Source organism: Anomalospiza imberbis, unplaced genomic scaffold (assembly GCF_031753505.1).
Source record: "Anomalospiza imberbis isolate Cuckoo-Finch-1a 21T00152 unplaced genomic scaffold, ASM3175350v1 scaffold_101, whole genome shotgun sequence".
NCBI classification, from domain to species: domain Eukaryota; kingdom Metazoa; phylum Chordata; class Aves; order Passeriformes; family Viduidae; genus Anomalospiza; species Anomalospiza imberbis.
In genome coordinates, this window is record NW_027099400.1 from 217,218 (window position 1) to 242,104 (window position 24,887).

General features: G+C 61.3%; 1 protein-coding gene and 1 long non-coding RNA gene across 2 annotated transcripts in view; both read right to left on the minus strand.

The window, feature by feature from the left end:
* Positions 1-4,631: 4,631 nt before the first annotated feature.
* The window catches only part of LOC137465678 (fas-binding factor 1 homolog), a 60,049-nt gene continuing 39,793 nt past the window's right edge, over positions 4,632-24,887 (minus strand). The window contains exons 4-13 of the mRNA XM_068177737.1: positions 16,031-16,068; positions 15,578-15,892; positions 15,420-15,490; positions 15,238-15,302; positions 14,427-14,545; positions 13,452-13,607; positions 12,460-12,633; positions 12,197-12,373; positions 8,381-8,544; positions 4,632-4,794 (exon numbers count right to left, since the gene is read on the minus strand). Coding sequence (XP_068033838.1) covers positions 4,632-4,794; positions 8,381-8,544; positions 12,197-12,373; positions 12,460-12,633; positions 13,452-13,607; positions 14,427-14,545; positions 15,238-15,302; positions 15,420-15,490; positions 15,578-15,892; positions 16,031-16,068 — 1,442 coding nt within the window. The remainder of the gene's footprint in view (positions 4,795-8,380; positions 8,545-12,196; positions 12,374-12,459; positions 12,634-13,451; positions 13,608-14,426; positions 14,546-15,237; positions 15,303-15,419; positions 15,491-15,577; positions 15,893-16,030; positions 16,069-24,887) is intronic.
* Positions 21,072-21,838, minus strand: LOC137465671 (uncharacterized). Its single transcript, XR_010994750.1, has 3 exons — positions 21,727-21,838; positions 21,556-21,644; positions 21,072-21,154 (listed from the first exon to the last, which is right to left on the minus strand). It is a non-coding gene; the product is annotated as an uncharacterized lncRNA (long non-coding RNA).

Below are 24,887 nucleotides of genomic sequence, written 5' to 3' on the forward strand. Positions count from 1 at the left end.
GTAACCCCTGAGTGCTCCCAGTCACCCCTGAGACCCCTCCCAGTAACCCCTGAGTGCTCCCAGTAACACTGAGACCCCTCCCAGTAACCCCTGAGTGTTCCCAGTAACCCTGAGACCCCTCCCAGTAACCCCTGAGTGCTCCCAGTCACCCCTGAGACCCCTCCCAGTAACCCCTGAGTGTTCCCAGTAACACTGAGACCCCTCCCAGTAACTCCTGAGTGTTCCCAGTAACCCTGAGACCCCTCCCAGTAACACTGAGACCCCTCCCAGTAACCCCTGAGTGCTCCCAGTCACCCCTGAGACCCCTCCCAGTAACCCCTGAGTGCTCCCAGTCACCCCTGAGACCCCTCCCAGTAACCCCTGAGTGCTCCCAGTCACCCCTGAGACCCCTCCCAGTAACCCCTGAGTGCTCCCAGTCACCCCTGAGACCCCTCCCAGTAACCCCTGAGTGCTCCCAGTTACCCCTGAGACCCCTCCCAGTAACACCTGAGTGCTCCCAGTCACCCCTGAGACCCCTCCCAGTAACCCCTGAGTGCTCCCAGTTACCCCTGAGACCCCTCCCAGTCACCTCTGGGACCTCCCAGTAACCCTGAGACCCCTCCCAGTAACCCCTCAGTGCTCCCAGTTACCCCTGAGACCCCTCCCAGTCACCTCTGGGACCTCCCAGTAACCCTGAGACCCCTCCCAGTAACCCCTGAGTGCTCCCAGTCACCCCGAGACCCCTCCCAGTCACCTCTGGGACCTCCCAGTAACCCTGAGACCCCTCCCAGTAACCCCTGAGTGCTCCCAGTCACCCCTGAGACCTCTCCCAGTAACCCCTGAGTGCTCCCAGTCACCCCTGAGACCCCTCCCAGTCACCTCTGGGACCTCCCAGTAACACTGAGACCCCTCCCAGTAACCCCTGAGTGCTCCCAGTCACCCCTGAGACCCCTCCCAGTCACCCCTGACAGGGACAGGGATGGGGACAGGAACAGGGGACAGGGAGAGGGACAGGGGACAGGGGCACCGGGACAGTGACAGGGACACAGGGACAGGGACACGGGGACAGTGACACGGGGACAGGGACAGGGACACAGGGACAGGGACACAGTGACAGGGACACGGGGACAGTGACACGGGGACAGGGACACAGGGACAGGGACACGGGGACAGTGGCACCCTGACATGGGAACAGGGACAGGGGGACAGGGACAGGGACACAGGGACACAGGGACAGGGACACGGGGACAGTGACAGGGGGACAGTGACAGGGACACAGTGACAGGGACACAGTGACAGGGACATGGAGACAGGGACACGGGGTCAGGGACACCCCAACATGGGAACAAGGACATGGGGACAGTGACAGGGACACAGTGACAGGGACACAGGGACAGGGACACGGGGACAGGGACACAGGGACAGGGACACGGGGACACGGGGACAGTGACAGGGACACAGGGACAGGGACACAGGGACAGGGACACGGGGACAGTGACAGGGACACAGGGACAGGGACACGGGGACAGGGACACGGGGACAGTGACAGGGACACAGGGACAGGGACACGGGGACAGGGACAGTGACACAGGGACACCCCAACATGGGAACAGGGACACGGGGACAGTGACAGGGACACAGTGACAGGGACACAGGGACAGGGACACAGTGACAGGGACACAGTGACAGGGACACGGGGACAGTGACAGGGACACAGGGACAGGGACACGGGGACAGGGACACGGGGACAGGGAGAGCGACACGGGGACACAGGGACACGGGGACAGGGACACGGGGACAGGGACAGGGACACAGTGACAGGGACACAGGGACAGGGACACGGGGACAGTGGCACCCCGACGCGGGGACAGTGACCCCCCGTGCCACACCTGTCCCCTCTGTGGTGCCAGCGCGGCTGTGCCAGAGCCTGGCACGGGCACGGGGCTGGGACCCGCCGTGGGCTCCGGGGCGCTGCGGTGACCTCGGGGACCCTGGGGACCCTGGGGACCCCCGGCCGCGGGCACGCGTCACCTCCTCGCAGGTGGCCCAGGTGGCCCAGGAGGGCACGGCCAGGGCCAGCAGGAGCCACAGCGGAGCCATGGTGGCGACGGCGAGACAGCGGCAGCGCGCCGCGTGTCCCCTCCGGTGCCCCCCGGTGCTCCCCGGTCACCCCCGGTCCCTCCCGGTCACCCCCGGTGCCAGCGAGCCCCGGCCGGGGCTGACGTCACAGAGCGGCCCCGGTTCTGCGGGGCGGTCACGGAGCCGTGGGAAATCCATCCCAGAATTCCCATCCTAAAATTCCATTCCCAGAATTCCCATCTCAAAAATTCCCAACCGAAAAATTCCCATCCGAAAATTCCCATTTTCACCCCAAAATCACTTTCATCCCAAAAACCCCTGTTTGTAAAGGGGAAGGTTCTCAGCAGGGAATTTATTTTTATTTTTATTTCTTTTTTATTTTTACTTTTATTTCTTTTTTATTTTTACTTTTATTTTTATTTATTTTTATTATTTGTACCCAAACCCACTGTTCTCTCTGCAGACAGGGGAAGGTTCTCAGCAGGGACTTTTTATTTTTATTTTTATTTTTATTTTTATTTTTGCTTTTATTTGTACCCAAACCCACTGTTCTCTCTGTAGATGGGGGAAGGTTCTCAGGAGGGAATTTATTTTTATTTTTATTTTTATTTTTATTTTTATTTTTATTTTTATTTTTATTTTTATTTTTATTTTTATTTATTTCCATTTGCACCCGAACCCACTGCTCTCCCTGCAGACGGCGGCTCCGGGTCCTTTTTTCAGGCTCTCCAGGAAGAGCCGCTCGCTCTCCAGGAAATCGTGGTCCTGGGGAGGGGGGGGATGGGCTGAGCCCACCCAGGCGCCCCCCGGCCCTTCCAGAAGGTTCCGAGCCCCTTGCCCAGCCCAGTTCCCCCTGGCCAGTCCCAAACCCTTCCCCAAAGAGCTCCAAACCCTTCCCCACATCCCAAACCCTTCCCCAAACCATCCCAAACCCTTCCCCAAACCATCCCAAACCCTTCACCAAACCATCCCAAACCCTTCCCCAAACAGCTCCAAACCCTTCCCCACATCCAAAACCCTTCCCCACATCCCAAACCCTTCCCCACATCCCAAACCCCTCCCCACATCCCAAACCCTTCCCCACAATCCCAAACCCTTCCCCACACAATCCCAAACCCTTCCCCACATCCCAAACCCTTCCCCACAATCCCAAACCCTTCCCCACACAATCCCAAACCCTTTCCTCACCATCCCAAACCCTTCCCCACATCCCAAACCCCTCCCCACATCCCAAACCCTTCCCCAGCCCAGCTCCTCACTTTCCACTTCCCCTGGCCATTCCCAAGCCCTTTCCCTTTCCCCCTTTCCAGTCCCAAACCCCTTTCCCACATCCCAAACCCTTTCCGAAACAGCTCCAAACCCTTTTCCCACACACCAACCCCTTTCCCCACAATCCCAAATCCTTTCCCCCCAGTCACAAACCCTTTCCCTTTCTCCCTGGCCAGTCCCAACCCCTTTCCCCACAAACCCAAACACTTTCCCAGACAATCCCAAACCCTTTTCCCGCATCCCAAACCCTTTCCCAGCCCAGTTCCCATTGGACCATTCCCAAACCCTTTCCCCCTTTCCAGTCCCAAACCCTTTCCCCACAATCCCAAACCCTTTCCTAGCCCAGCTCCTCACTTTCCACTTCCCCATGCAATTCCCAAGCCCTTCCCAGTTCCCAATTCCCCCATTTCCATTCCCAGTTCCCCCCAGCCCATTCCCAGTTGCCCCCATTCCCATTCCCAGTTGCCCCCATTCCCATTCCCAGTCCCCCCAGTCCATTCCCAGTCCCCCCATTCCCAGTTCCCCCATTCCCAGTCCCAGTTCCCCAGTCCCATTCCCAGTCCCCCCATTCCCAGTTCCCCCATAACCATTCCCAGTCCCCCCAGTTCCATTCCCAGTCCCCCCATTCCCATTCCCCCCAGTCCATTCCCAGTTCCCCCATTCCCAGTTCCCCCATTCCCCCTCCCAGTCCCCCCAGTTTGTTCCCAGTCCCCCCAGTCTGTTCCCAGTCCCCCCATTCCCAGTTCCCCCATTCCCAGTCCCCCCATTCCCATTCCCAGTCCCCCCATTCCCAGTTCCCCCAGTCCATTCCCAGTTCCCCAGTCCCATTCCCAGTCCCCCCATTCCCAGTTCCCCCATAACCATTCCCAGTCCCCCCAGTTCCATTCCCAGTCCCCCCATTCCCATTCCCCCCAGTCCATTCCCAGTTCCCCCATTCCCCCTCCCAGTCCCCCCAGTTTGTTCCCAGTCCCCCCATTCCCAGTTCCCCCATTCCCAGTCCCCCCATTCCCATTCCCAGTCCCCCCATTCCCAGTTCCCCCAGTCCATTCCCAGTTCCCCAGTCCCATTCCCAGTTCCCCCATTCCCATTCCCCCCAGTCCATTCCCAGTCCCCCCAGTCCATTCCCAGCTCCCCCATTTCCCCTCCCAGTCCCCCCATTCCCATTCCCAGTCCCCCCAGTCCGTTCCCAGTTCCCCAGTCCCATTCCCAGTCCCTCCATTCCCAGTCCCCCCATTCCCAGTGCCCCCAGTCCGTTCCCAGTGCCCCCAGTGCCGCTCCCAGTCCCACCCTGCGTGCGCGCTCTCTCAGCAGCAGGACGTGTCCGTAGAGTGCGGCCGCGCCCGCCCGGTCCCTGCTGTCCGCCAGGAGCGCCGCCAGCCCCGGCAGGAGCGCAGGGGCCACCGCAGGGGCTGCAGGAGGGGACACCGCAGCGTCCCTGTCCCCGCTGCCAGCGCCGCCCGCCCGCCCCTGCCGGCCCAGGAACGCCGGATCCCAGAAACGGCACCCCAAAAACGGGGGATCCCAAAAACGGGATCCCAAAAACAGGATCCCAAAAACAGGGGATCCCAAAAACGGGGGATCCCAAAAATGACATACCAAAAACAGGACCCCAAAAACGGGGGATCCCAAAAACGGGGGATCCCAAAAACGGGGGATCCCAAAAATTACATCCCAAAAACAGGATCCCAAAAATGGGGGATGCCAAAAACGGGGGATCCCAAAAACGGGGGATCCCAAAAACGGGGGATCCCAAAAATGACATACCAAAAACAGGACCCCAAAAACGGGGTATCCCAAAAACGGGATCCCAAAAACGGGATCCCAAAAATGGGGGATCCCAAAAACGGGGGATCCCAAAAATGGGGGATCCCAAAAATGGGGGATCCCAAAAATTACATCCCAAAAACGGGGGATCCCAAAAATTACATCCCAAAAACAGGATCCCAAAAATGGGGGATCCCAAAAACGGGATCCCAAAAATGGGGGATCCCAAAAACAGGGGATCCCAAAAACGGGATCCCAAAAACGGGGGATCCCAAAAACAGGGGATCCCAAAAATGGGATCCCAAAAATGGGGGATCCCAAAAACGGGGGATCCCAAAAATTACATCCCAAAAATGGGGGATCCCAAAAATGACATCCCAAAAACAGGATCCCAAAAACGGGGGATCCCAAAAACAGGGGATCCCAAAAATAGGGGATCCCAAAAACGGGGGATCCCAGAAACAGGATCCCAAAAATGGGATTCCAAAAATGGGGGATCCTAAAAATTACATCTGAAAAACGGGGGATCCCAAAAATTACATCCCAAAACCAGGGCATCCCAGAAACGGGATCCTAAAAATGGGGTCCCAAAAATGGGGGATCCCAAAAACAGGATCCCAAAAATGACATCCTAAAAATGGGGGATCCCAAAACTGGGAAATCCCAAAAACAGGATCCCAAAACCAAGGGATCTCAAAAAGGGGATCCCAAAAACGAGGCATCGAAAAAATGGGATCCCACAAACAGGATCCCAAAAACGGGATCCCAGAAATGGGGGATCCCAAGAACGGGATCCCATAAACAGGATCCCAAAAATGGAGGATTCCAAAAACGAGGGATCCCAAAAACGGGATCTCAAAAATCGGATCCCAAAAATGGGGGATCCCAAACACATGGGATCCCGAAACCGGGGTGGCCCCGCAGGGCTGAGCCTCACCCCGCCTCCTGATGGTGACTGTCCCCAGTGCTGTCCCCCGCGCTGTCCCTGTCCCCAGCGTTGTCCCCATTCCCAGCGGTGTCCCCGTACCCAGCACTGTCCCCGTTCCCAGCGGTGTCCCCGTTCCCAGCGGTGTCCCCGTTCCCAGCGCTGTCCCCGTACCCAGCACTGTCCCCGTTCCCAGCGGTGTCCCCGTTCCCAGCACTGTCCCCATTCCCAGCGGTGTCCCCATTCCCAGCGGTGTCCCCGTTCCCAGCAGTGTCCCCGTTCCCAGTGGTGTCCCTGTCCCCAGCGGGGTCCCCATACCCAGCGGTGTCCCCATTCCCAGCGGTGTCCCCGTCCCCAGTGGTGTCCCTGTCCCCAGCGGTGTCCCCGTACCCAGCGGTGTCCCCATTCCCAGCGGTGTCCCCATTCCCAGCGGTGTCCCCGTACCCAGCGGTGTCCCCATTCCCAGCGGTGTCCCCGTCCCCAGCACTGTCCCCATTCCCAGCGGTGTCCCTGTCCCCCGTGCTGTCCCCATTCCCAGCGGTGTCCCCGTCCCCAGCACTGTCCCCGTTCCCAGCGGTGTCCCAGTTCCCAGCACTGTCCCCGTCCCCAGCGGTGTCCCCGTACCCAGCGGTGTCCCCGTTCCCAGCGGTGTCCCCGTTCCCAGCACTGTCCCCGTTCCCAGCACTGTCCCAGTTCCCAGCGGTGTCCCCGTTCCCAGCACGGTCCCCGTTCCCAGCGGTGTCCCCGTTCCCAGCGGTGTCTCCGTCCCCAGCACTGTCCCCGTTCCCAGCGGTGTCCCCGTTCCCAGCGGTGTCCCCGTTCCCAGCACTGTCCCCGTTCCCAGCACTGTCCCCGTTCCCATCGGTGTCCCCGTTCCCAGCACTGTCCCCGTTCCCAGCGGTGTCCCCGTTCCCAGTGGTGTCCCTGTCCCCAGCGGTGTCCCCATACCCATCTGTGTCCCCGTACCCAGCGGTGTCCCCGTACCCAGCGGTGTCCCCGTTCCCAGCACTGTCCCAGTTCCCAGCGGTGTCCCCGTTCCCAGCACTGTCCCCGTACCCAGCGGTGTCCCCGTTCCCAGCGGTGTCCCCATTCCCAGCGGTGTCCCCATTCCCAGCGGTGTCCCCGTTCCCAGCGGTGTCCCCGTCCCCAGCGGTGTCCCCGTCCCCAGCGGTGTCCCCGTTCCCAGCGGTGTCCCCATTCTCAGCGGTGTCCCCGTTCCCAGCGGTGTCCCCGTCCCCAGCGGTGTCCCCGTCCCCAGCGGTGTCCCCATTCTCAGCGGTGTCCCCGTTCCCAGCGGTGTCCCCGTTCCCAGCACTGTCCCTGTTCCCAGCGGTGTCCCCGTCCCCAGCGGTGTCCCCATTCCCAGCACTGTCCCCATTCCCAGCGGTGTCCCCATTCCCAGCGGTGTCCCCGTTCCCAGCGGTGTCCCCGTTCCCAGCGGTGTCCCCGTCCCCAGCGGTGTCCCCATTCCCAGCGGTGTCCCCATTCCCAGCGTGTCCCCGTTCCCAGCGGTGTCCCCGTACCCAGCGGTGTCCCCGTTCCCAGCGGTGTCCCCGTTCCCAGCGGTGTCCCCGTTCCCAGCACTGTCCCCATTCCCAGCGGTGTCCCCGTTCCCAGCGGTGTCCCCGTTCCCAGCGGTGTCTCCGTACCCAGCGGTGTCCCCGGCGTTGCTCCTGTCTGTGGCAGTGTCCCCAGCGCTGTCCCCGGCGCTGTCCCTGTCCCCAGGCCGGGGCCCAGCTCCTCCTGGAGCTCCCGGAGCTGCTCCCGCTGCCGCTCCATGCTCCGCCGCTCCTGCGGGAACGGGAACGGGAACGTGGGAACGGGAACAGGAACATGGGAGTGGGAACGGGAATGTGGAAACGGGAACGGGAATGTGGGAATGTTAATGGAAACGTGGGAATGGGAACATGGGAATGGGAACAGGAACATGGGAATGGGAACGGCAACGGCAACGGGAACGTGGGAATGGGAACAGGAATGGGAATGGGAACATGGGAACATGAGAACGGGAATGTGGGAATGGGAACATGGAAATGGGAATGGGAATGTGGGAATGGGAATGGGAACGTGGGAACGGGAACGTGGAAACAGGAACGGGAATGTGGGAATGGGAACGGGAATGTGGGAATGGGAACATGGGAATGAAAACAGGAACATGGGAATGGGAACGGGAACATGGGAATGGGAACACGGGAACATGGGAACGGGAACGTGGGAACAGGAATGGGAACAGCAACATGGGAACAGGAACAGGAACATGGGAACGGGAATGGGAATGGGAACAGGAACATGGGAACGGGAACATGGGAACAGGAACAGGAAATTTGGAGGGATTTTCCGGGGGGATTTTCCAGAAGGATTTGCCAGGGGGATTTTCCGGGGGGATTTGCCTGGTGCAGGCGCTGCTCCTGCTGCCGCAGCCGCTCCCGCTGCTCCTGCAGCCGCTGCAGCCGCTGCCGCTGCTCCTCCTGCGCCCTGCGCGCCTCCCGCAGTGCCCGCTGCCCGTCCTGCTGCTGCCGCGCCGCGCGCTACGGGAACGGGAATGGGAACGGCATCGGGAATGGGAACGGGAACGGGAACGGGACTGGGAATGGGAACGGGAATGGGGATGGGAACAGGAATGGGAATGGGAACGGCATCGGGAATGGGAACGGGAACAGGAATGGGAACGGGAACGGGAACGGGAACGGCATCGGGAATGGGAATGGGAACAGGAATGGGAACGGGAACAGGAATGGAAATGGGAATGGGAATGGGAACGGGAACGGGAATGGAAACGGGAATGGGAATGGAAACGGGAACGGGAACAGCACTGGGAATGGGAACAGGAATGGGAACAGGAATGGGAACAGCACTGGAAATGGGAACGGGAATGGGGATGGGGAACGGGAATGGGAATGGGAACGGGAATGGGAACAGCATCGGGAATGGGAACGGGAACGGGAATGGGAACGGGACTGGGAATGGGAACGGGAATGGGGATGGGAACAGGAATGGGAATGGCATCGGGAATGGGAATGGGAACAGGAATGGGAACGGGAACAGGAATGGGAATGGAAACGGGAATGGGAATGGGAACGGGAACGGGAATGGAAATGGGAATGGAAATGGGAACGGGAACAGCACTGGGAATGGGAACAGGAATGGGAACAGGAATGGGAACAGCACTGGAAATGGGAACGGGAATGGGGATGGGGAACGGGAATGGGAATGGGAATGGGAACGGGAATGGGAACGGGAGCGGGAACAGCAGTGGGAACAGCACTGGGAATGGGAACGGGAATGGGAATGGGAACGGGAATGGGAACGGGAATGGGAACGGGAACAGCAGTGGGAACAGCACTGGGAATGGGAACAGGACTGGGAATGGGACTGGGACGGGGAACAGGATGGAGAATGGGGACAGGAATGGGACCAGGAATGGGGAATGGGACTGGGAAAAGGGACCAGGACGGGGAATGAGACTAGGACGGGGAACGGGACTGGGACAGGGAATGGGAATGGGACAGGGAATAGGAACAGGAACGGCATCAGGACTGGGATGGGGAATGGGACTAGGACAGGAAATGGGATCGAGAACGGGAAAGGGACTGGCAATGGGGAATGGGAATGGCAATGGGACAGGGAACAGAACTGGGATGGGGAATGTGACTGGGATGGGGAATGGGAATGGGACCGGGAATGGGAACAGGAATGGGAATGGGCACAGCACTGGGGCAGGGAACAGGACTGGGACAGGGAATGGGATGGGGAACAGGGACAGGAATGGCACTGGGAATGGGACTGGGAATGGGGAATGGGACTGGGAACAGGATCGGGATGGTGAATGGGATTGGGAATGGCAATGGGACAGGGTTAGGGTTAGGGAATGGGATGGGGACTGGGATTGGGAATGGGACCGGGAATGGGAACGGCACCGGAATGGGGATGGGGAATGGGATGGGGAACGGGGACAGGAAAGGGACCGGGAATGGGGAACGGACTGGGAATGGGATCAGGATGGGGAATGGGACTGGGATAGGAAAACAGGACTGGGACAGGGATTGGGGAATGGCACTGGGGCCATGGGACATGGAACAGCACCAGGATGGGGGAACGGCACCAGGATGGGAACGGCACCAGGCATGGCTCAGGGGGGATGTGGAGCCCCAGCTCAGGGGGGATGTGGAGCCCCAGCTCAGGGGGGATGAGGAGCCCCAGCTCAGGGGGGATGTGGAGCCCCAGCTCAGGGGGATGTGGAGCCCCAGCTCAGAGGGGATGTGGAGCCCCAGCTCAGGGGGGATGTGGAGCCCCAGGTCGGGGGGGATGTGGAGCCCCAGGTCGGGGGGATGTGGAGCCCCAGCTCAGGAGGGATGTGGAGGTCCAGCTCAGGGGGGATGTGGAGCCCCAGGTCGGGGGGGATGTGGAGCCCCAGGTCGGGGGGATGTGGAGCCCCAGCTCAGGAGGGATGTGGAGGTCCAGCTCAGGGGGATGTGGAGCCCCAGCTCAGGGGGAATGTGGAGCCCCAGCTCAGGGGGAATGTGGAGCCCCAGCTCAGGGGGGATGGGGAGCCCCATCTTGGGGGGATGTGGAGCCCCAGCTCAGGGGGATGTGGAGCCCCAGCTCAGGGGGGATGGGGAGCCCCAGCTCAGGGGGGATGGGGAGCCCCAGCTCAGGGGGATGTGGAGCCCCAGCTCAGGGGGATGGGGAGCCCCAGCTCGGGGGGATGTGGAGCCCCAGCTCAGGGGGGATGTGGAGCCCCAGCTCAGGGGGGATGTGGAGCCCCAGCTCAGGGGGGATGAGGAGCCCCAGCTCAGGGGGATGGGGAGCCCCAGCTCAGGGGGGATGTGGAGCCCCAGCTCAGGGGGATGTGGAGCCCCAGCTCATGGGGGATGTGGAGCCCCAGCTCAGGGGGAATGTGGAGCCCCAGCTCATGGGGGATGTGGAGTCCCAGCTCAGGGGGGATGTGGAGCCCCAGCTCAGGGGGGATGTGGAGCCCCAGCTCAGGGGGGATGTGGAGCCCCAGCTCAGGGGGATGTGGAGCTCCAGCTCAGGGGGGATGTGGAGCCCCAGCTCAGGGGGGATGTGGAGCCCCAGCTCAGGGGGCATGTGGAGCCCCAGCTCGGGGGGATGTGGAGCTCCAGCTCAGGGGGATGTGGAGCCCCAGCTCAGGGGGATGTGGAGCCCCAGCTCAGGGGGATGGGGAGCCCCAGCTCAGGGGGGATGTGGAGCCCCAGCTCAGGGGGCATGTGGAGCCCCAGCTCGGGGGGATGGGGAGCCCCAGCTCAGGGGGATGTGGAGCCCCAGCTCAGGGGGGATGTGGAGCCCCAGCTCAGGGGGGATGTGGAGCCCCAGCTCAGGGGGATGTGGAGCCCCAGCTCAGGGGGGATGTGGAGCCCCAGCTCAGGGGGGATGTGGAGCCCCAGCTCAGGGGGGATGAGGAGCCCCAGCTCAGGGGGATGGGGAGCCCCAGCTCAGGGGGGATGTGGAGCCCCAGCTCAGGGGGATGTGGAGCCCCAGCTCATGGGGGATGTGGAGCCCCAGCTCAGGGGGAATGTGGAGCCCCAGCTCATGGGGGATGTGGAGTCCCAGCTCAGGGGGGATGTGGAGCCCCAGCTCAGGGGGATGTGGAGCCCCAGCTCAGGGGGGATGTGGAGCCCCAGCTCAGGGGGGATGTGGAGCCCCAGCTCAGGGGGATGTGGAGCTCCAGCTCAGGGGGGATGTGGAGCCCCAGCTCAGGGGGGATGTGGAGCCCCAGCTCAGGGGGCATGTGGAGCCCCAGCTCGGGGGGATGTGGAGCTCCAGCTCAGGGGGATGTGGAGCCCCAGCTCAGGGGGGATGTGGAGCTCTAGCTCAGGGAGGATGTGGAGCCCCAGCTCAGGGGGATGGGGAGCCCCAGCTCAGGGGGGATGTGGAGCCCCAGCTCAGGGGGCATGTGGAGCCCCAGCTCGGGGGGATGGGGAGCCCCAGCTCAGGGGGATGTGGAGCCCCAGCTCAGGGGGGATGTGGAGCCCCAGCTCAGGGGGGATGTGGAGCCCCAGCTCAGGGGGATGGGGAGCCCCAGCTCAGAGGGGATGTGGAGCCCCAGCTCAGGGGGGATGTGGAGCCCCAGCTCAGGGGGATGGGGAGCCCCAGCTCAGGGGGGATGTGGAGCCCCAGCTCAGGGGGGATGGGGAGCCCCAGCCTGGATGCTCTGTTTACCTCGGCCAGGTCATGGATCTCCTCCTCCCGCTCCTGCAGGCGCTGCTCGGCACGGAGAACCTTCTCCTTCTCCAGTCTCAGCTCCCGCCAGGCCTCATCCAGCTCCTCCCTGTCCCTGACCAGCTGCTCCTCCTTGGATCTCAGCTCCCGGCTCCGGAACTTCAGCTCTGCCTGATCCTGGCCCGGGGGACAGCGAGCGTCACCTGTCCCGTCCTTTGGAGCAGGGGGAGGTGGTTTGGGAACCCGGGCAGGGCATCGGGGACCTTGGCCAGGCTCCTCAGCGCCGAGTCCACGCCCAGGGCGCGCTCCTTGTCCTGCTCCTCCCGCTCCCGGCTCAGGCGCTCCCGGCTGTGGAACTCGGCCCAGGCGGCCGCCAGCCGCCGCCGCTCCTCGGAGCGATCCCGCAGCTCTGCCCGCTGCTCCTCCAGCCACGCGCCCTGCGGGCCCGGGGACACCTCCAGGCGCCGCTTCCCGCAGGGCTTGCCCTCCTTTAGCCCGGCCCTGCCGCTTCCAGAGGCAAATTCCAGAGGCTGCTTCCAGCCGGGGAGCTCCGGCTTCGTGTGGGCACCCAGCGGGCTCGACCTGGCCTGTTCCGAGCCCCTTCCAGCCCCGAGCCCTGCTCCCACCCAGCTGGTTCTGAGCCCTTTTTCCAGCCCTGCTCCCATCCTGGCTGGTTCTGAGCCCTTTTTCCAGCCCTGCTCCCATCCTGGCTGGTTCCAAGCCCCTTCCAGTTCCCAACCAGCTGGTTCTGAGCCCCTCTCCCCGTCCCACTCCCACCCAGGTGGTTCCAAGCTTCTTCCAGTTCCCATCTTGGCTGGTTTTGAGCCCCTTTCCCAGTCCTGATTCCCATCCTGACTGGTTTTGTGCCCTTTTCCCACTCCCACTCCCACTCCCATTCTGGCTGGTTCCAAGCCCCTTCCAGTTCCCATCCTGGCTGGTTCTGAGCCCTTTCCTCAGCCCAATCCCGCCCAGGTGGTTCCAAGCACATTCCAGTTCCCACCCTGGCTGGTTCTGAGCCCCTTTCCCAATCCTGGCTGGTTCCAAGCCCCTTTTTCCCATCCCAGTCCCACCCTGGTTGGTTCTGAGCCCCTTTCCCATCCCAGTCCCACCCTGGCTGGTTCCAAGCCCCTTTCCCATCCCAGTCCCCCAAGCCCAGCCGGCTCCCAGCCCCATCCCAGAGCGGGTCCAGGCCCCGCCCTGGCATTCCCCAGCGGTTTGCCGGGGAAGCTGCAGCTCCTCCCCACTCCGGGCTCACCTGGGGCTCACCTGGGGCCATGACCCCGCTCACCTTGGCTTCGTCCAGCGCCGCCCTGTCCATGGCCCGCAGCTGTGCCGAGAGCCGCCGCTGCTCCTCCAGCGCCTCCCGCAATGAATCCGCCCGGCAGCGCTCGGCAGCGGCGCGGCGGCGCTCCTGGAGCGGCAGCGGGATCGGGAGGGGCCAGACACGGACCGGGACACGGAGAGAGACAAGGGATAGGCACACGGACAGGGATGGGGACAGGGACAGGGACAAGGGACAAGGGATAGGCATATGGACAGGGATGGGGACAGGGACAGGGACAAGGGACAAGGGATAGGCATATGGACAGGGATGGGGACAGGGACAGGGACAAGGGACAAGGGATAGGCACACGGACAGGGATGAGGACAGGGACAGGGACAAGGGACAAGGGATAGGCACACGGACAGGGATGGGGACAGGGACAGGGGACACAGACAGGGACAGGGTGGGGACAGGGGACAGGGACACAGACAGGGATAGGGACAGGGACATGGACAGGGACAGAGGGGACAAGGACAGAGGGACAGGGACAGGGATGAGGACAGGGACAGAGGGGACAGGAAAAGGGACAGAGACAGGGACAGAGGACAGGGACACGGGACATGGGACACAGGGACAGGGATGGGGACAGAGACAGGGGGACATGGGACATGGACATGGACAGGGAACATGGATAGGGACAGGAACATGGGACACGAACACAGCAGACAGGAACACAGGCAGGGACATGGGACACGGGACACAGAGATGGACACAGGCACAGGACACGGACGCAGACAGGGACATGGACACAGCTCCAGGAGGGGATCCCAGTCAGAAGCTCCTCCAGCCAGGCACAGACAGGGACACAGACACAGGCAGGGACACGGACACAGGACACGGGCAGGGACACAGCCGTGACCACAGCCACAGCTTCAGGACAGCCACAGCTCTGGGATGGAGCCTCACCTGCTCCAGGAGCTGCTCCTGCTCTCCCAGCCTGGTCTCCAAGTCGGCCACGGCCTCCTGGAGCCGGCTCTGCTCCCGCTCCGCGTCCTGCTGCTGCTGGCACAGCCTGGCCTGGAGTGCTGCGAGGGGCACGGGGCAGCCCAGGATGCAGGAGGTGGGATCCACCCTCCATCCACATGGAAAAAACTCCCTGTGCCCCTGCTCCATCCCCTCCCAGGACAGGGAGATCCCACATGGAAACCCCCATGCTCGAGCTCCATCCCATTCCAGGACAGGGAGATCCCAGAGGGAAAACCCCCTGTGTCCTGCCCCATCCCATCCCATCCCATCCCATCCCATCCCATCCCATCCCATCCCAGGGAGATCCCACTGTGGGATCTGCCCATGGAGGGCAGGACTCTGCCAGCCTTGGCTCCTGGCCTCTGGCTCGCCAGAAACAACTTGAATTCTGTGAATTTTGAAAATTCTGCAAATTCAGTGAATTCTGTGAATTTCATTAATTCCATGAATTCCGAGAATTCTGCAAATTCTGCGAATTCCGTGAACTCTGTGAACTTTTCCCGTTTTCTGAGGATCTGGTGGGATCCCGGACAGAGCCAAGCCCCTGTTCGAGCGCCACTGGGCACTCGGAGCAGCAGAGCCTTTGGCCAGGAATCCCCCCAGGAGGGCTGGGACAGGGATCTACAGGCCCAGGGATCCTTCAGGACACCAGGACTGGTCCCAGGACTGCCTGGATTCTGTGGGATCGGCTCTGAGCCCTTGGGATGGAGCAGAAGGTCCCACTGGAAGGATGGACTTGGAGGGAATTTACCTGTGAGCTGCTCGTACTGCTCCTGGGATCTGGGGTGATCCAGGGATCTGGGGTGATCCTGGGGTCTGCAGTGATCATGGGATGTGGGGTGATCCAGGGATCTGGGGTGATCCAGGGATCCGGGGTAATCCTGGGGTCTGGGGTGATCCTGCGATCTGGGAGCCCAGGTGAGACCCCGTTACCTGTGGCAGCTCTCCGGGAGGTCCTGCAGGACCGGTCCCCGCCGTGCCCGCTCCAGCTCCAGCGTCCGCACCTGGCGGGAGCGGGACAGGCTCCAGGTGCCACCCTGGAGTGGCTGTGCCCCCAGGTGACACCCCCAGGTGACACCCTCAGCCCCCACCTGGTTTTCCAGCTCCTCCAGCCGGGCCTGGAGGCTGCGCAGGGCGATCCCACAGCCGGGATGCTCCTGGCACAGGTGGGATTGGAGAGTTTGGGAATCCTGGTGGGGCTGGGATGGGAGAGCTCCCAGACCCTCCTGGTGCTGCTGGGATGGGACAGCTCCTGGACCTTCCTGGTGGGGCTGGGATGGGACAGCTCCTGGACCCTCCTGGCGCCTCTGGGCCGGAAAAGCTGCGGGATGCTTCGGGCAGAGCCAGGACGGGAGAGCTCGGGGATTCTCCAGGTGGGGCGGGGCTGGAGGAGCTGCCGGATCCTCCTGTGGGGACACGGGGATGCTCCAGGAGAAGCCTGGGAAGGGCAGCTCCCCTCTCCTGGGAATGCTGATCCATGCCCAGTCCCCCCAGATCCCAGGGAAACCCCAGGGATCCTTTCCCGGTCCTGCCCCAGCACCCACCTGAGCGGGCGTGGCAGGACCCGGCACCTCCTGCACGGCTGGGGTGAAAAATGGGACAAATCCATCACTGGGACACATGGAAGGAAGGGAGCCATCCCATCCCATGGATCCCATTATCCCATACCATCCTATCCCATTCCATGGATCCCATCCCATCCCATCGATCCCACTGATCCCAAGGATCCCATCCCATCCTATGGATCCCATCCCATGGATCCCATTATCCCATACCATCCTATCCCATTCCATGGATCCCATCCCATCCCATCCCATCGATCCCACTGATCCCAAGGATCCCATCCCATCCTATGGATCCCATCCCATGGATCCCATTATCCCATCCCATCCTATCCCATTCCATGGATCCCATCCCATCCCATCCTATGGATCCCAACCCATGGATCCCATCCCATCCTATGGATCCCATCCCATGGATCCCATTCCCTCCCATCAATCCCATTGATTCCGTGGACCCTATCCCATCCCATGAATCCCATCCCATGGACTCCATCCCATGGATCCCATTCCATTCTATGGATCCCATCCCATCCCACTGATCCCAAGGATCCCATCTCATCCTATGGATCCCACCTCATACCACTGATCCCATGGATCCCATCCCATCCATCCCATCTCATCCCATTGATTTCATTGATCCCATGGATCCCATCCCATCCTATCGATCCCATCCCATGGATCCCATCCCATTCCATGGACCCAATCCCATCCCATCCATCCCCTCCCATGATCCTATTGATCCCATCCCATCGATCCCATGGATCCCATTATCCCCTCATCCCATCCCATCCCATCCTGTCATCCCATTATCCCAGCCTCTTATCCCACTATCCCACTATTGCATTATCTCATCCCACTATCCCATTATCCCATCATCCCATTACCCTGTTATCCCATCCTGATATCCAGTTATCCTGATAGCCAATTATCCCGATATCCCACTATCCCATTATTCCATCCCATCATCCCGCTATCCCATTATCCCATTACTCCGTTATCCCATCCCATTATCCAATTATCCCGATATTCCATTATCCCATCCCGTTATCCGGTTATCCCATTATCCCATCCCCTGGCACAGCTCCCCCAGTTCCCAGGGTCCCGAGGTGTCCCTTGCCCAGGCCAGGTGACCTCCGAGGACACCTGGGGGGTGACAGGGACCTCACCTGCTGCCACCTGCCCGCGGGGCCGTGTCCCGATGGGGAGCTCCAGCCTGGACCGGGAACAAATCCCACAGGGAGTGAGGGGGACCAGGACCCGCCCCCAGCCCGGCCTGGCCTCGGCTACCGGTGCCACCTGTGTCACCTGTGCCACCCGAGTCACCTGTGCCACGTCACCTGTGCCACCTGTCCCACCTGTGTCACCCGAGTCACCTGTGCCACCTGTGTCACCTGTGCCACCCGAGTCACCTGTGACACCTGAGTCACCTGTGACACCCGAGTCACCTGTGCCACCTGTGTCACCTGTGCCACCCGAGTCACCTGTGCCATGTCACCTGTGCCACCTGTCCCACCTGTGTCACCCGAGTCACCTGTGCCACCTGTGTCATGTCACCTGTGTCACCTGAGTCACCTGTGCCACCTGTGTCAAGTCACCTGTGTCACCCGAGTCACCTCTGCCACCTATGCCATGTCACCTGTGCCACCTGTGCCACCTGTGCCACCTGTGTCACCTGTGCCACCCGAGTCACCTGTGCCATGTCACCTGTGCCACCTGAGTCACCTGTGCCACCTGTGTCACCTGTGACACCTGAGTCACCTGGGCCATGTCACCTCTGCCACCTGTGCCACCTGTGTCACCTGTGCCACCCGAGTCACCTGCGCCACCTGTGTCATGTCACCTGTGTCACCTGTGCCACGTCACCTGTGCCACCTGTGCCACCTGTGCCACGTCACCTGTGCCACCTGTGCCACGCCACCTGTGCCACCTATGCCATGTCACCTGTGCCACCTGTGCCATCTATACCATGTCACCTGTGCCACCTCGGCCACCTGAGTCATCTGTGCCACCTGTGCCACCTGTGTCACCTCTGCCACCTGGGTCACCTGTGCCATGTCACCTGTGCCACCTGTGCCACTCAAGTCATCTGTGCCACCTGTGCCATGTCACCTGTGCCACCTGTGCCACTCAAGTCATCTGTGCCACCTGTGCCATGTCACCTGTGCCACCCGAGTCACCTGTGCCACCTGTGTCATGTCACCTGTGTCACCCGAGTCACCTCTGCCACCTATGCCATGTCACCTGTGTCACCCGAGTCACCTGTGTCACCTGTGCCACCCGAGTCACCTGTGCCATGTCACCTGTGCCACCCGAGTCACCTGTGCCACCTGTGTCACCTGTGTCACCTGTGCCACCTGAGTCACCTGTGCCATGTCACCTGTGCCACCCGAGTCACCTGCGCCACCTGTGTCATGTCACCTGTGTCACCTGTGCCACGTCACCTGTGCCACCTGTGCCACGCCACCTGTGCCACCTATGCCATGTCACCTGTGCCACCTGTGCCATCTATACCATGTCACCTGTGCCACCTGTGCCATCTATACCATGTCACCTGTGCCACCTCGGCCACCTGAGTCATCTGTGCCACCTGTGCCACCTGTGTCACCTCTGCCACCTGGGTCACCTGTGCCATGTCACCTGTGCCACCTGTGCCATCTATACCATGTCACCTGTGCCACCTGTGCCACCTGTGTCACCTGTGCCACCCGAGTCACCTGTGCCACCCGAGTCACCTGTGTCACCTGTGTCATGTCACCTGTGTCACCCGAGTCACCTCTGCCACCTATGCCATGTCACCTGTGCCACCTGTGCCACCTGTGCCACCCGAGTCACCTGTGCCATGTCACCTGTGCCACCCGAGTCACCTGTGCCACCTGTGTCATGTCACCTGTGTCACCTGTGCCATGTCACCTGTGCCACCTGTGTCATGTCACCTGAGTCACCTGTGCCATGTCACCTGTGCCACCTCAGCCACCTGAGTCATCTGTGCCACCTGTCCCACCTGTGTCACCTGTCCCCCCCCACCTGCCCAGTGTCAGGGATCTCACCTTTGGGATTCAGAAGGAACGGGGACACCCCAAACCTCCATCCAAGGGTGCCCTCCCTGACACTGGTCACCTGAGCCCTCCCAGGTGACACCTGAGCTCTCCCAGGTGACACCTGTGTCCCAGGTGAGCTGAGCCAGGGCAGCCTTGGCCAGGAGCTGGGAGATGAGAGGAGCTCAGGTGGGGGAATTCCAGAACAGGGACATCCCTGGGCACACCTGGAGGACACCTGGGACAGGGGACATCATCTGGGACACCTGAAGAGGACCCCTGGGGGACAGTGATGTCACCTGGGACATCTGGGCACACCTGGGACAGGGACATCCCCTGGCACAGCGATGTCACCTGGAACACCTGGAGGACACCTGGGACAGGGACATCCCCTGGCACACCTGGGACAGCGATGTCACCTGGAACACCTGGAGGACACCTGGGCTGGGATCTCCTGGATCCCAGGTGGGAGTTCCTGGGAGCTCCCGTTACCTGCCGGGCTCGGGGGGCTCCGGGACCCTCCAGGGGTGGGAATTCTGCTCCGGAGGCTCTGCCTGGCACCGCTTCGGGGCCGGGGCAGCGCCGAGCCAGCCGCGGTCCCGCGGGGATCCCGGGGCACCGGGGCCTGGGGGATCCTCGTCCTTCGGTCCCAGGGGATCCTTGTCCTTCTGCCCCAATCCCGGGAAATCCTTGTCCTTCGACCCCAATCCTGGGAAATCCTTGTCCTTTGACCCCAGTCCTGGGAAATCCTTGTCCTTCTGCCCCAAACCTGGGAAATCCTTGTTCTTCAATCCCAATCCTGGGAAATCCTCGTTCTTCAACCCCAATCCTGGGAAATCCTTGTCCTTCGACCCCAGTCCTGGGAAATCCTTGTCCTTCTGCCCCAAACCTGGGAAATCCTTGTCCTTCGACCCCAATACTGGGAAATCCTTGTTCTTCGATCCCCAATCCTGGGAAATCCTCGTTCTTCGACCCCAGTCCTGGGAAATCCTTGTCCTTCGACCCCAATACTGGGAAATCCTTGTTCTTCGATCCCAATCCTGGGAAATCCTCGTTCTTTGACCCCAGTCCTGGGAAATCCTTGTCCTTCAACCCCAGTCCTGGGAAATCCTTGTTCTTCGATCCTAATCCTTGGGAAATCCTTGTTCTTCAATCCCAGTCCCGGGGGATTCTTGTCCTTCAGTCCCAGTCCCAGGGGATCCTTGTCCTTCTGTCCCAGTCCCGGGAAATCCTCATCCTTCGATCCCAAGCCCACAGGATCCTCGTCCTTTGATCCCAATCCTGAAGGATCCTTGTTCTTCAGTCCCAGGAAATCCTTGTCCTTCTGTCCCAGTCCTGGGAAATCCTTGTCCTTCTGTCCCAGTCCTGGGATATCCTCATCCCCTAATTCCAGGAAATCCTCGTCCTTCAGCCCCAGCCAGGTGGCCCCCGGAGGGACGTCGGGAGCTGCTCCCAACCGGACACCTGCAGGGGGAGAGGGGACACTGGGGACACAGGGGATTGGGCAGGGGACACTGGGGACACTGGGGACAACAGGGAAAACAGCGACTCTGAGGACACTGGGGACAATGGGGAAATGGGGACACTGGGGGACAGTGGGGACACATGGGGACTGGGCAGGGGACACTGGGGACACAGTGGACATTGGGGACAACAGCAGCTCTGGGGACACTGGGGACAATGGGGACACTGGGAACACTGAGGACAATGGGGGACAATAGGGATATGGGGGACAATGGGGACATTGGGGGACAATGGGGATATGGGGGACAGTGGGGATACGGGGGACAGTGGGGACAATGGGCACCCCAGGGGTATTGGGGACACTGGGGAACTGGGGACATCAGGGACATTGGGGACATTAGGGGACATTGAGGGACATGAGGGACACTGGGGGATATTGGGGGACACTGGGGACATTCAGGACAATGGGGACATTGGGGACACGGCTGGGTGGGCCGTCCCCCCCTCCCCCGGTACCTCCGTCCCCGTCTCTGCGCTGTCCCCGAGGCCACCGAGGGCTCGTAGGATCCGAAGAGAAAATCCGTCTGGATCCGGGCCCCGCCCGGCCCTGCGGAACAACGGACACAAAATTCCCAGAATTCCTGAAATTCCCAATGGGATTGGCCTTGGAAAACCCCTGTGCTGCCCCTCCCCGGAATTCCCCAATGGAATTAAACCTCTGGAAAAACCCCTGTGCTGCCCCTCCCCGGAATTCCCAATGGAATTAAACCTCTGGAAAAACCCCTGTGCTGCCTCTCCCCGGAATTCCCAATGGAATTAAACCTCTGGAAAACCCCTGTGCTGCCCCTCCCCAGAATTTCCCAGTGGGATTTTGACCCACTGTGCTGCCCCTCCCCAGAATTCCCAGTGGGATTTTGACCCACTGTGCTGCCCCTCCCCAGAATTCCCAGTGGGATTTTGTTCCTCTGGAACCCCTTCCCATGGATCTCCCACCCCGGCCATGCTCACCTGGCCGCTCCTGTCCCTTGGGGTCCGGCTGCAATTCCGCCTTTCCCGGCTGCTCCTGGATCCCGGCGCGGCCCTTCCGGAGCCCCTGGCTGGGCACAGGCAGGGTGGCACCGGGGGTGGCACCGGGACCACCCCGTGCCCATCCCTGTCCCCATCCCGGTGTCCCCTCACCCCCCCGGCGTTCCAGGCGTGCTTCCGGCTCCATCGGCGCTGCTGCCAAGTCCCAGGGAATCCATCAGGTCATCGACGTCGTCCCCAAAGGTGACATCGGAACGGGGCACGGCCGGGGCTGGGGGGATGGCACTGATGGCATCTGGACAGCCCTGGGTGCCACCAGCGCTGGGGCATCTCCAGATGTCACCAACATTGGGACATCCCCAGGTGCCACCAGTGCTGGGGCATCTCCAGATGTCACCAACATTGGGACATCCCCAGGTGCCACCAGCTCTGGGACATCCCCAGGTGTCACCAGCTCTGGGACATCCCCAGCTGTCACCAGAACTGGGACATCCCCAGGTGTCATCAGAACTGGGACATCCCCAGGTGTCACCAGCTCTGGGACATCCCCAGGTGCCACCAGTTCTGGGACAGCCATGGGTGCCACCAGCTCTGGGACATCCCCAGGTGCCACCAGCTCTGGGACATCCCCAGCTGTCACCAGAACTGGGACATCCCCAGGTGCCACCAGCTCTGGGACATCCCCAGGTGTCACCAGAACTGGGACATCCCCAGGTGCCACCAGCTCTGGGACATCCCCAGGTGCCACCAGCTCTGGGACATCCCCAGGTGCCACCAGTTCTGAGACATCCCCCAGGTGTCACCAGAACTGGGACATCTCCAGGTGCCACCAGTTCTGAGACATCCCCAGGTGTCACCAGCTCTGGGACATCCCCAGCTGTCACCAGAACTGGGACATCCCTAGGTGTCATCAGAACTGGGACATCCCCAGGTGCCACCAGCTCTGGGACATCCCCAGGTGCCACCAGCTCTGGGACATCCCCAGGTGCCACCAGAACTGGGACATCCCCAGGTGTCATCAGAACTGGGACATCTCCAGGTGCCACCAGCTCTGAGACATCCCCAGGTGTCATCAGAACTGGGACATCCCCAGGTGCCACCAGCTCTGGACATCCCCAGGTGTCACCAGAACTGGGACATCCCCAGGTGCCACCAGCTCTGGGACATCTCCAGGTGTCACCAGAACTGGGACATCTCCAGGTGCCACCAGTTCTGAGACATCCCCAGGTGTCACCAGCTCTGGGACATCCCCAGGTGTCACCAGAACTGGGACATCTCCAGGTGCCACCAGTTCTGAGACATCCCCAGGTGTCACCAGCTCTGGGACATCCCCAGCTGTCACCAGAACTGGGACATCCCCAGGTGCCACCAGCTCTGGGACATCCCCAGGTGCCACTAGAACTGGGACTTGCCCAGCTGTCACCAGCTCTGGGGACATCCCCAGGTGTCACCAGAACTGGGACATCCCCAGGTGTCATCAGAACTGGGACATCCCCAGGTGCCACCAGAACTGGGACATCCCCAGGTGTCACCAGCTCTGGGACCATCCCCAGGTGTCACCAGAACTGGGACTTCCCCAGGTGCCACCAGCTCTGGGACATCCCTGAGTGTCACCAACACCAGAACATCTCCAGTGTCACCAATGCTGGGACATCTCCAGTGCCACCAGCGCTGGGACATCCCCAGGTGTCATCAGAACTGGGACATCTCCAGGTGTCATCAGAACTGGGACATCTCCAGGTGCCACCAGCGCTGGGACATCCCCAGGTGTCATCAGAACTGGGACATCTCCAGGTGTCATCAGAACTGGGACATCTCCAGGTGCCACCAGCTCTGGGACAGCCATGGCTGCCACCAGCGCTGGGACATCTCAGGGACATCCCCAGGTGCCACCAGCTCTGGGACATCCCTGAGTGTCACCAACACCAGAACATCTTCAGTGTCACCAATGATGGGACATCTCCAGTGTCACAATGATGGGACATCTCCAGTGCCACCAGCGCTGGGACATCTCCAGGTGTCACTAGCTCTGGGACATCTCAGGGACATCTGAGGGACATCCCCGGGTGTCACCAACACTGGGGCATCTCCGGGTGTCACCAATCGGCTCTGGGATGTCCCTGAGTGTCACCAACCAGATAAAGAACATCCCTGGGTGTCACCAAAACTGGGACATCTCCAGTGTCACCAGCTCTGGGACATCCCTGGGTGTCACCAGCACTGAGACATCTCCAGGTGCCACCAGGACTGGGACATCCCTGGGTGTCACCAGCTCTGGGACATCTCCAGTGTCACCAGTTCTGGGACATCCCTGGGTGTCAGAGGCTCTGGGACATCTCCAGTGTCACCAGCACTGGGATATCTCCAGGTGCCACCCAGGGACTGGGACATCCCTGGGTGTCACCAGCACTGGGACATCTCCAGTGTCACCAGTTCTGGGACATCCCTGGGTGTCACCAGCACTGGGACATCCCCAGGTGCCACCAGGACTGGGACATCCCTGGGTGTCACCAGCACTGGGACATCTCCAGGTGCCACCAGGACTGGGACATCCCTGGGTGTCACCAGCACTGGGACATCTCCAGGTGCCACCAGGACTGGGACATCCCTGGGTGTCACCAGCACTGGGGACATGTCCAGGTGCCACCAGGACTGGGACATCCCTGGGTGTCACCAGCACTGGGACATCTCCAGGTGCCACCTACTCGGGAGTCTCCATGTCCCCCCGTGTCCCCTCCCTGTCCCCGCCATGTCCCCATGTTCCCCCGTCCCACAGCACTGGAGTTTGACCCCTTGGGAATTGGGTTTGATCCCTGGAATGGGGTTGATCCCACAGGAATGGGGTTTGATTCCACGGGAATGTGGTCTGATCCCACAACAGTGGGGTCTGATCCCATGGGAGGGGGTTGATCCCTTGTAATGGGGTTAATCCCACAACAATGGGGTGTGATCCCTTGGAATGAGGTTTGATCCCATGGGATGGGGTTGATCCCATGGAATGGGGTTTGATCCCATGGGATGGGGTTGATCCCATGGAATGGGGTTTGATCCCATGGGATGGGGTTGATCCCCTGGAATGGGGTTTGATCCCATGGGATGGGGTTGATCCCTTGGAAAGGGTTTGATCCCATGGAATGGGGTTGATCCCATGGGATGGGGTTTGATCCCATGGAATGGGGTTGATCCCATGGGATGGGGTTTGATCCATGGGATGGGGTTTGATCCCATGGGATGGGGGTTGATCCCTTGGAATGGGGTTGATCCTTGGAATGGGGTTAATCCCACAACAATGGGGTGTGATCCCTTGGAATGAG